Source organism: Phocoena phocoena, chromosome 16 (genome assembly GCF_963924675.1).
Source record: "Phocoena phocoena chromosome 16, mPhoPho1.1, whole genome shotgun sequence".
In the NCBI taxonomy this organism is placed as follows: Eukaryota; Metazoa; Chordata; class Mammalia; order Artiodactyla; family Phocoenidae; genus Phocoena; species Phocoena phocoena.
This window is the reverse complement of record NC_089234.1, coordinates 11,509,013-11,521,195: the sequence shown is the minus strand read 5'-3', so window position 1 is coordinate 11,521,195 and position 12,183 is coordinate 11,509,013. Positions and strand designations below refer to the sequence as shown.

Below are 12,183 nucleotides of genomic sequence, written 5' to 3'. Positions count from 1 at the left end.
ATGATGTCATATCTAACAGAGACCTTCTCCAGACATTAATTCCTTGGAAATCCATACTCAGAAGGCATCTCTAACACTCATCAGAACAAATTCCTGCTATTAGTCTTCAGGAAGGTCTGGCTAATGGTCCTGCATAGACAATTTCCCCAAGTCAAAGATTTTAGTAAACTCTCAATATCCAGCTTCCTCAATAGCAGAGTCAACTTACATCCTCAGAGGGTTTGTCAAAGGCACCCCCCAAAAGCACAGCACATTAAAGAAAACAAACTAAACATTCAAGCCCGGGAAAAGGCAGAAACGTTAACCCTAAATTCTAATGTGGTTTGGTACCACACACACATACACCATACTCCTTTAAAATAATCAGGGAAAGTACACACCCCACAAAACTGATTTAAAACCTCATATCACCTATATCACATCAAACATCACATTTTTTTAAAAAGTCATCCCACTTAGAAGCAGAGAATCCGTTTTCACAACTGGTGATCCATGTAAGGCTCCAGAGAAACTGGGTCATGGAAACCCTCTATCTAAATATTACTTAAGTGTTTATCAGTTCCAGTATCTAGCTTCTGAGAATAATGAGCCTTCAGGCATGCAATTCCCTTGGTAGGGAGGTTGGCATGAACTGCCATTAGCAGAAAATAAAAATAAAATCGTTCTGAAATAATCATACTGATAGCAAGCATCAAAGACCAGAGCAGCCCAACAGGCTGGAGAGGTCAGCTGGGCTCAGAAACGGCCTCATGGCAGTTTTCCCACGAGGTCTGAGGCCTCAGAAAAAGTCAACTTGCTCAGCCGAGCCCTCCAGGGGCCCCCTGTGCACCTGCAGCTGCACCACACACACCCTTACCTCTACCCTGCCCGCCAGCACCCAGCGATGGGTGAGCTGAGGGCATATCTGATAGCCAAAGGGGTGGGGACCCTTCCTTACATGCCATGCTCTGGGGTCTGCCTGGGGAGGTCTCCGCTGCCTTCTCAGAGACGCTTTGTGCGAGACAGACGGGGGCTGTGGGGCTCCAGAGCACCCTTTTGGATCCAGAGGAAAAGCAAACCTCAACATCCTCTTCTGAGTGGACTAAACAACAGATGCCCCAGTTTCCACTTTCTACCAGAGGGAAGGAAATAAGGACGCCAGACTGTCTTCTGTAGCTTCCCGAGAATCCTCACTTTCTAGGCAAAGGCCCAGAAAAAATAAAAACTACCCAGGAGCCCAATTCTGGAGGTGAAAGTGAAGACCCTGTCCATATTTCTTCTCACTTTCCAGAAGCCCCCATGCTTCCTCTGGGACCTGACTTATGCGGAAATGTGCCCTTGCTCTCCCCTGGCCCCCACCTCAGGGAAAATAAGTAACTTTTTCCCTCCGGTGTCAGTAGGGTAGACTGTGTATTTCTTGAGAGTAAGAGCTGTGTCTTCCTCAGGGTCTGCAGTGCCGGGCACTCTTGTATAGATTTATAGTGATAGCTGTTTTCTGATAGATTATCAGGTTGAGCGGGGGACAAAACAGAGAGGAGGATGACGGTTGTAAAAAGAGATGGCATTTACTGAACACTGACTACATCCCATCTCAACCTCACAGCCCTTGGAGGTTGGGTCCATCGGTGGCCCATTTTACAGATGAGGAAACTGAGGCACAACAAGGTTAAATCACTTGCTCCAAAGGGGACAGCCAGGAAGTCGATGAGCTGGGACTCAACCCTAGGCTGTCTGGCTGCAGAGGCTGTTAAGGGAAGGGCAGGGAAAGACGCAAGAAATAAAAGGCGGGTGCTTTTTCTCAGGGAAATTAAAAATAATTGAGAAGATGAAGCCAGGCATTCCCAGATGGCATCTGGCTGCAATGCCACACACTGCCATGAAGTTTTCTTCACTGGTCCATGAAAGAATGAGAATAAGCAGAAGGAAGTATTTACCAAGTGAGCTGTGCTGATCGAGTGGGACAGTACTGGGGTGTCTTTTTTAAGTAGGTAATTACATTTATTTACAGGGTACAAAAGACAAGAGCTACACAAGGGAGCACAGTGGGACAGGTCTTCCTATCGCCCCTGCCCTTCAGCGACCCAGAGCCTCTCCCCTAGAAGCAACAGCCTCTGGAAGATTCTTGTGTATCAGGACAAGTTCTTTACGTGAGATTATCTCTCTCTTCCTATTTGGGGTGTTAAAACATCCTTCATTTGTGGGATGATAAAGACAGTGGATGATGGTGTTGTTGGTTTTTAATGTCCCAACTGGAGAAAGAGAGAAAGAAAAGAAAGAAGGAAGGAAGTGGAGCAGAGAAGCAGGGAGGCGAGGAAGGAAAGAGAAAAGCCCACCGCTCCACACTCACTCTCTAAATACACACAAGCAAGATGACACACTGGATACTGTGTGAGGTCATGTAGGCAGCTCTGGGCTCGGTCAGAGATCTGAGTCCCCTGGTCTGTCCCTTCTGAAATGGGCGGGCTCTGCAGCTGTCAGAGGAGAGACAAGATGCGCAGGCTGCATTTCAGGTGCAGAGAGGGAGGCAGGAGGCCTGGAAGAGCGGGCCTCCTGGAGCTTTGGGAGAGGACACAGGACAGAGGTGGGAATGTCCAGCCACCCAAGGGCGGGGTGGGCAGTGGGGGGACTGAGCGAGAAGGCAAGCCAGATGAAGGGTCCCTGAGCCCACCACAGAGCGGGGACAGCAGAGCCGACCCACAGGCACTCGGCGGGGCCCTCGAGAGATGCGAACCTACTGGGAAGGGAAATTGGTCCCCGGAAGTCTGCAAGGGACTGTTTGGCTCCAGTGTGCGCCTCCTGACAGCTCTTATCGAGGAGCTGCTTCTGTCGCCTGCCTGGGCCCCCGCTGCCACCCCCGGGGCTGCTGCCGTGGAGAGCTATCTGGGGGAAGCAGAAGAAACTGGTGAGCGTAAATTTAGTACAATTTAAACAGCAAGTTCCCAGAGCCCAGCGGCAGGGGGCCGAGGGGATTACTCAACCCCAGGGAGGGAAATGACTCAGTTCACCCAGAAAGCCCTAGGAAATGGCCCAGCCAGGCACCTGCCTGGTTTCCACAGTTTCTAACAGTGCGTAAAGGAGACATCAGTTCATACATCATACAGTCTGTGAAGGCAAGTAAAGCACCCCGAGCGCCCGGCACCCACCAGTCCGCGAGTTGCCCGCGGTGGTGTTCAGGTCGCCACCCGGGTATAAACCACGCCCCTCGCTCAGCCCCGCCTCTCTGTGCCCGCTTCGTTCTCCCTGAATCTGAAGGCCCGGCTCAGTGATGTTCGGCAGGGAAAATTTCCCCCAGCAGCCAAGCCGGCCATTAAATTGTATGTCAACTGTCATCTTTAAATAAAAACTTAAGCCCTGCCATAAATCTGAAACTGGTCCCAGAGGTTTAATGGGATAATGTATAACAGGCTCTGGGCGGGGGAGCGGGGAATTCCCCTGGCGGTTCAGCCCGTGTTCTGCTCGCAGGGGGCGGTGGAAGGCCGTGGCTCTGGCTTTGCTTTTCAAGCGAAGAGCATCCCATTTACCATCAACAGTGCAAGTCGCTGTGGGGGGCAGGGTGGGTGCACAGAATCCTTGGCGGGGTCCTCACACTTAAGTGGCGTAAGAATCGACTGTCAAAAATGCAGCCAACTCTCCCTCCCACCTCGGGTCCGCAGGACTGAATCCGGGACGGGGCGGGGTCTGGGGGGGGCCTGGAAAGCTGCATTTTGTCGAGCCCACCTCCACTCCCACCCCCTTGTGGTTCGTGAACACACTTTGAGAAAGCTCAGGAAGGAGAATATTTGCCCTTTGAATCGCACTTTGAAACTTGGAATTAAGCGTTGGGAGCACCAAACCTCAGTTTAAAGACATTGTCTCCAATAAGATTTTGCAGAAAAGCAAGAAAGGTTTGGAGTAAAAGGAGCTGGGAGGCAGGACTGCAGCCATGCTCAAATCAGGGTCCAGCAGGGATGGATCCGGTTTTTGTGGGGCCAGAAACTTACACAATCTGGAGAGCCACTTTAAGAAAAATAATTCGAAATCACCAAAAAAAACCACACAAAAATCAGTCCAGGGTCCCATGGGTCACTTGGCTGGCTTCCCAGTGCCTTTGCCTCAGGGCCCACATTCCCCCTTTCTCACTGCTGGGTGGTGATGACCAAACTGGCAGGGGCTCATTTGTCCTTTCCCATCAGGGGGTAGACATTAAACCTAAAAATCATAAAGAAATCGGGCTCTTGGAAGTCTGGCATTTAATACCAATCCATGATCTTTAGCTACTGATCTTTCTATCAGTGACCTAACCACATTTCATCAGACTTAAAATGCGTTACCCTGAAAGAGGTACACTCCACTGGTGTCCCTAAAACTGTCACCAGTCTTTCTGGGGTACAACCTGCCCACATGCAACAGCACCCCAAAACCATGTATGTCCCAAAATTCATGTGTTCTATTTGGAAGACTTCAACCCAAAAGCAAACTGTACAGGGATGTTCAAAGCAGCTCTATTTATAATAGGAAAAGGCAGAAAAGATAAGAGCTAACCATTATTACTCAGTAATGCCATGCACTGTACTAGGGACTTCATATATATGCGTTCATGTATTTGATTCCACAGCTCTATTGAACCCACTTTACAGACGGGAAAACGGACGCAGAGGTGTGCTGGTAAACCAGCTCTCCCAGGGAAAAACAAAAACAAAAAAGCTTGATTTTTAGCATCTGCTGATTTCCAAGGTGTAAATGGCCACTGGTAGCCAATTTCAAGCTACCTACGGTTTAGCAACCAGCTTCCAAATTTCCCAATAATTTAGCAATTGGCTCGGAGGTAAAGTAACTTGCCCAAGGTAGCTGAATGATAGAGTCACGGTGGGAACCAGGAGTTTAACTTCAGAGTCCAGGCTCTGACCACCACTCCGTAGGCCTGTGAATATCTAACAATAAGGAATGGCTAAAATGAACGCCCACAGGGGAATCCTTTGACCCACAGGTAACACAGAAAGGTTTACATGACCACTAACACTAACTCTAATATAAGCAATTTATAACTCTATGAAGTCCTACTTTATTAGAGTTGTCCTAAACAGTAAGTGCAATAATTTGCAAAATTTGATGGATGAGAAACCAGCTTCGATTTAGTGTTTAAAGAAGGGTATTTTATTCTCATTTTGCGGATCCTTATCTACACAGAGAGGCTCCACAGCTAGTAGTGGTGGAGGTGGGATCTGGACCCAGCCAACCTACTTTCAGTGCATCCTCTTCACCACAGTGTCCCTCATAAAATACATTAGGTGAAAAAAAGATACGGGCCAACACGTACAGCCTCTTGGTACTAGCAGAAGCGTCTCGGGGTGGGAGGCAGCAGAAAAGCCTCTGAACTCCAGAGTCAGGCCGAGCTGGGTTTGAAAGATTCTCCATCACCTAAGTGTGACTTGGAGCACGTTACCTAATAGCTCCTGGCTTCAGTTCGCTTCTCCGTAAAGTGGGGAGAACAATGCCTATCTCAATGGGTTGCCCTAAAGGTGAAAAGAGAATTCACAAAACAGAGTGAACACAGATCCGGGCCCACAATTAGCGCTCAAAAGGGGCTTAGCTATTAGGAGCAAAAAGGGTAAGATGGTTGGAATCAAGGGCATGGTTTCATCTTCACCACGGGTTCTTTGTCCTATCAAATCGTTCCAAATTGTGGCTGGTCCAGAGTGACAGCCAAACTGTATCCTTTGTCGGCTCTTCCCCGGCGCTAACTGCAGATGTGCCCTTCACCTGGTATTTATTCACCCTCCTTCTCTGCCCCATAGTTCGGCTCCTCGGCGCAGAACAGAAGGCTTCTGGCAGCCAAGGCCTGACAGCCCTGTCGGATGCCTGGGGTCCAGGCGTGCCTTTCCTGGCGCCGCGTGGGCATCATTCGCACCAACGCCCGCAGCGGAGGCAGAGGACTCCCGAAGGGAGGGAGGGAACTCGCGCGACGTTCTGCTTTCGGAATCTAGAGCCCATACTACCTTCAAAGTTTGGAGGTGTTTTGGATCTCCTTTTTCTCCCAGACCATCACTAAAAAGAAAACTGCTGTTGTTCCTCCTTTCAGACAAACTTCCTCCCCAGCGCGCCTCTCGGGGCTCTGCGCTCCCGCCGCGGCTGGGACCGCAGGGGCGCTGGACGGAGCAGGGAGAAGTGGCGCGTTCGGCCGGGGCTCCCCTCCGTGCGGCATCGCAGAGCCGCGCCCGAGCCTAGTAAGGATGCCCTGGGCGGGCAGCGCCTGCCCGGGCGGTTCATCGCAGCCCCTGCGGGCGCCCCAATCCCTAGCACGCGGGGTCCAGGGAGCTTACCTGACGGCGGCCGCTTCCTGCTCAGCCGACTCACGGCGCGGTTAAACATAGCCGCGGGCAACCCAGGGAGGAAGGAGGGTCCGCTGGGCAGCGCGGCGGCTGAGCCGGAGGAAGGCGAGGAGGAGGAGCCCGCTCAGCACCGCCCCGGAGCGTGCGGCCCCCACCCTGCCGCCCTCCTCCCGGCCAGACGCCGCGTGGCGCGCTCCGTGCGCCCTACCGGCCCGCCCAGGAGGGGCCCCTGCCGTCCCGCCCCGGGGTGCCTGGGCGGGCAGGGTGCACCCGGGTGACACCCAAACGCCGGGACCCGGCCCAGATCCCAGGACGGAGCGCACTCTTTCGGAAGTAGTCCGCGCTGCCAGGGACTTAGGAACCCTGCCCAGGTGGTTCGCGGGTCCCGGGGACCCTTCGCCGCCCGAGCCCCGCCCTACCCTGCCCCCAGCTCCAGCGTCCATCCCTGCCTCCCGCCCTCTCCCTGCAGCCCTGGGAAACTGACGCGGCGCCTTCAGCGCACTGCGCTTCGTGGCTCAGCGCGCTTTTGCCGGGCGGCCGGCGAGGGTCACCTCCTGGTTCAGAGACAGGAAAGCTGAGGCCTCGTGGTTCTGAAAAACCCAGGTGCGGCCCACGGCCTTCGCCTCCTTGCCCTCGGGTTCCTGGATCCCTGCGCGCCCGGGCTTGCCCGTCCCGCGACTCCGTGGGCGCTGGGCCTTCCCACGACCGCGAAAGCCAGCGAGGCATCGCCAGGACCCGGGCCGCGGTGTCCGCGGGCGGAGCGAGCCGAGCCGGAGCAGGTGGGCGCCCTCTCCCGGGCCGCGCTGCGCGGGCGCCGAAATTTGGGCGCCTTCTGCCCTCGGTCTCGAGGCTCCAAGGGCGGACCTCGGGGGAATTCTGTAGGAACCCCTCAGGTTCCAGCGCGGAGCTGTGCCTCTGCCCCGCACACCGGCTGGCCGGAGACACTAACTTTCGGGACACGTGGCACACCTTTCGGCGGGGCCTTTGCGCTCAACGCTCGGAATCACTCGGGCCGCACTGCGCTCTACTTCTGATTTCTCCTCTCCCGCCGCCAGTCACCTGCTTAGGGCCGCCAGCTCCACTTGAATCTATTACCTCATTTCTTCTGCAAAACAGCCCAAGAGGGGGTATCGTTAGCCCCATTTTCTTGAGGATTTGGTTTACGAGGAATTGTCTTTCTGGCGAGTCCTACTTTTCTCCTGTGTATCTGGCTTTGTCTCTAAATTAGTCTTTATTTTTAGCTGTACTAATTGCTATTTTTCTAAACTGTTCCCCAGTCGTCGGTCCCCCCTCCACCCATCCTTTCTCAGTATTTTCACTAGTTGGCATTTTCTTTTGTGTCTTCTATTCTAAGCTTCCCATTCCGCTCATTTTCCCTCCCTCCCTCTACCCACCCCTTCAGCCCCAATCCCACCCCCATCTCTGGCCTTCTGTGGTTGTTTCTCATTTCTCTCCCTACCTTTCCTTCCCCTCTCAAAGTATTTTACTCAGAGTGTTTCTAAGCACCCTGCCCCTCTGCTGCGGGTTTTCAGCTGCAACTCGAGGAGGCAGGCTATTGTGACCAGGAGCAGAGTTAGAATCGAGCTGAAAAGCTCGGTTTTTAAAGCGTCTCCTGTTGCCGGCCTCCTGCCAGCTTCCTCTCCGTTATAACGGGATTGAACCGTGATGCTTAAACTCCAGGCAGCATGTTCAGCCATTTTAAGAGTAGGACTTTCAAACTCTACAGAGTCCTGCGTACAAATGAGGTAACAATAACCAGGGAATTTGTGCAACACCTCCCCAGAAAGCGTCTCCAGAGACCAAATTACAAGTAATTCTAACGCAGGAAGTAGGGAGACTGGCACAATGGGTGAAAGTTAGGCACAGCTAAATGTTATGCCACTTTCCAGGTCCACCCCTGCTGTGTCCGGAAAAAAATCTGCTGTGGCCTAGAACATCCTTATGAATCTGTCCTGAGCTAAGACTGCGGCCAGTCTTAGCTGGAACAGCTTTCTGAAATGAAAGGAAAATAGAACAGCTTCAAATCACTTTTACTGTCCTGTTAGCATATCAGATAGTGAGTACAAAAATAAAGACCCATGATTTAATGTTCACAGTTTAAAATTTGTTTCGGGGCATGAAAAGACTGTCTTTATGAAATTGCTATAAATACCTGTTTCAAGTGTCTGAAGATCCAAAAGCCAGTTTTCAACACGTGCTGTGCAGAAGACCATGTATAGAAGTATAGAGCCTCACAGTTCCTAAGGCTTGCCAAAAGAAAACACACACACACACCCCTCCCACGTGATTCAAGTTCTGCCTGTGGTTTGCAATGGCTGAAGGTACTCTCCATCCAAACCGCATTGCTCAGGGGCTTCCCTTGTGGTCCAGTGGTTAAGACTCCTTGCTCCCAATGCAGGGGTCCCCGATTTGATCCCTGGTCAGGGAACTAGATCCCGCATGCCAAAACGAGGATCCCACGTGCCACAGCTAGGACCCGGCGCAGCCAAATAAATGAATATAAAAAAGAAAAAATAGCATTGCTCACTTCCTGTAGCTCATCTCAAGCCTTTACAAACACTGGTAGCCAGTCTGAGTAAGAAGAGGACAAGTGATTTGGCCCCCTCCTACCCCTGCTGGTCTCACCTTTGGTTGAATAACTTTCACATGTCTTCTGGTAAAGCAGAATTTCAGAGTGATCATTGACTCTAGAGTTTGACTTTTTTTTTTTTTTTTTTTTGCGGTACGCGGGCCTCTCACTGTTGCGGCCTCTCCCGTTGTGAAGCACAGGCTCCGGACGCGCAGGCTCAGCGGCCATGGCTCACAGGCCCAGCCGCTCCACGGCATGTGGGATCCTCCCGGACCGGGGCACGAACCCGCGTCCCCTGCATCGGCAGGCGGACTCTCAACCACTGCGCCACCAGGGAAGCCCGAGTTTGACATTTTTAATTCTCAAAAACTTAAAAAAAAAACAACTGGTAAGCTGTGAATACATTATCGTCTTTTACAATAAAATATATTTTAGTCTCTTATAAAGAATATGCTCAGCCATTTGAAGCAGATGAGATATAGTAAACTAAGTAAATACATAAGTGCGCAGCTTGAAGCCAAGAGACCTGGTTACCAATCCTGGCCATATAGCAGACCAGCTGTGTGTCTTCCCACACCCCATCCCCCCACCCCACCCCCGCCCCGCAGCTTGTGGTCTTAGTTCCCTGACCAGGGATCGAACCTGCGCCCTCAGCAGTGAAAGTGCAGAGTCCTAACCACTGGACTCCCAGGGATTCCCCAGCTGTGTGTCTTTAAACACAGCCTCCTAGGATTGGACAAGGAAAGGATGCCACCCACATTCTAAGGGTGTGGTGTTCACTAGCAATAAACAAGAAAACACCTGGTATAGTGCCCAGCACATGTAGGCACACAAAAATGTACTGGAATCTGACTTACTCACCGCCCCCTACAATGCTGTTTTTTTTTTTTTTTTCTGTTTTTGGTACGCGGGCCTCTCACTGTTGTGGCCTCTCCCGTTGCGGAGCACAGGCTCCGGACACGCAGGCTCAGCGGCCATGGCTCACGGGCCCAGCCACTTCCCAGCATGTGGGATCTTCCCGGACCGGGGCATGAACCCATGTTCCCTGCATCGGCAGGCGAACTCTCAACCACTGCGCCACCAGGGAAGCCCCTAATGCTGTTTTAATAAATAATAAACTTTAGCTTATATGTGGTGAAAAGTGGCGTTTTAGAATGGAATTATAGGACGTTGGCAGGGTTAGTAACAGCCTGATGCAATTGACACACACAGTGAAGGCGGGAAAGTAAATTGTTAACAACCTCTCTGGAAGGCAAGAGAGGCAGATGTGTTAAGATGATGTTTGGCAACATGCATAAGAGCCTTCAAAATGTTTATACCCGTTGGACCAGTGAATAATTCTACAACTGGTAATTTATGCCAAAGAAATAAATACAAAGATTTGTGTGCAAAGTTGAACATCATAACACTTCTTTTATCAGTGCTATTTATGGTAGCTATAACTGTCCATTAATAGAATGACTAAGTTACAGTATATTCCTATGATGGAATATTGAACAGTTGTAAGAACTGAATGAAGAGTATTTGGTGATGTAGGGCAGGGGTCCCCAACCCCCGGGCGGTGGATGGGTACCAGTCCGAGGCCTGTTAGGAGCCAGGCCACACAGCAGGAGGTGAGTGGCGGGTGAGCAAATGAAGCTTCGTCTGCTGCCCCCCATCGCTAGCATTACCGCCTGAACCAAACCCTCCTGCCCCCGCCCTCCCTGCCCCCATCCTGTCTTCCACAAAACCGGTCCCTTGTGCCAAAAGGCTTGGGGACTGCTGATGTAGGGAACGTGCTTGTGAAGCTGTCATTGAAAAAAAGCAGGATACAAATATAGAGAGTTTTCAGTAGGAGAGGAGAGGAAATATAGTATATTTATGGATAGAAAGCTTTATGGAAACGATTCCCAAATGTTACTAGCATTTATCTCTAGATGATGGGATAATGGGTGATTTTAATTTCCATTATTATATTTTCGTGTTTTACAAAATTTCTGCAGTGAATATGGTTTTCAGTGGGGTGGGGTGGGGAGGGGATCAGTAGTTGGAAACATCAAAATCTCTACTAGGTTTAATCTACAAATATTTAAGCCCACATCTTTACAACGTTAGTTGTGCTTTCTTTAATCTCCCGTGGAAGAAGCAAGCAGACATTGACTGCCTTTCCCGTCTTTGATCTCCCTTGCTTTTCAAGTCACATATTCATGGCATATCACAGCTGGATGGATCCTTGGAGATCGGCATCTTACGCTGCAGATCAGGAAACTGAGGCCCAGAAGGCTTTGGCTAGGAGTGATGCTAGGTTTCCTGAGTCATAGGAAAGTGGTCTTCCTAGCACAGCACACTCTATCTTGTACCATGCTGCATCCATGAAGATACACCTGAAAAAGGAAGACCTTTATGTACGTTTAGGATTCGAGTCGGGATTCCTGCTAAACAAAGGCAGGTTACTTATTTCAGTATGCAATCATACTTGTATTTCTCCAATCCCAAAGCAAAAAAAACACACAAAAAACCAAAAACAAAACAAAGCAGTTCTCTATTGCTCTATTTCACTGCAGCACTTCTCAGCAAAGTGCCTCGAATGAGTTGTCTGTACTCATTGTCTCCCATCCCTCTCCTCCACTCTCCTAAGCCCTCTCGGTCTGCTTGCTTCTCCACCACCCCACTCAACTGCTCTTGCAAAATCACAGTGGCATCCCCCTTGGGAAATTTAAGTCAGTTCCATCTCTGTCTTACTTGAGCCACTGTCAGCATTGGACCCTGTTGATGCCTTCCTCCCTTGAACCACTTTCTTCCTTTGACTTCCAAGACACCACTCTCTCCTGGTGTTCTTTCCACTACGTTTGCTGTCCCCACTGCCACCTCTCCTTCCACTTAAAGGTGAACACTGCATGCTTAATTTTAGGATCTCTCGTCTTGCACACTTACTCCCTTGACCATCTCATCAAGTCTCATGGCTTCTAATACCATTAAAAAAAATAGACTTTGGGGACTTCCCTGGCTGTCCAGTGGTTAAGACTCTGCGCTTCCACTGCAGGGGACTCAGGTTTGATCCCTGATCGAGGAACTAAGATCCCTCAAGTCACGCAACGCTGCTAAAAATATAAAAATAGACTTTGTTTTTTAGAACAATTCTGGTTCCACAGCAGAATTAAACAGAAAGTACACAGAGTTCCCATGCACCCCTCGCTCCCTGCCCCCAGTACAGCCTACCTCACCAGGGTGGTACATTTGCAACAAGCGGTGAATCTGTATCGACACATCATTTTCACCCAAGTACGTGTGAAATACCATTTTTAACTTTTTTTTTTTGGCCGCACCACTTGTCTTGTGGGATCTAAG

General features: G+C 50.7%; 1 protein-coding gene across 1 annotated transcript in view; it reads right to left on the bottom strand.

The window, feature by feature from the left end:
- The window catches only part of RGS10 (regulator of G protein signaling 10), a 35,326-nt gene extending 28,948 nt beyond the window's left edge, over positions 1–6,378 (bottom strand). Inside the window, exon 1 of the mRNA XM_065894608.1 lies at positions 6,279–6,378. Within this exon, the coding sequence (XP_065750680.1) occupies positions 6,279–6,327 (49 nt within the window). The 5' untranslated portion in view covers positions 6,328–6,378. The remainder of the gene's footprint in view (positions 1–6,278) is intronic.
- Positions 6,379–12,183: the final 5,805 nt, after the last annotated feature.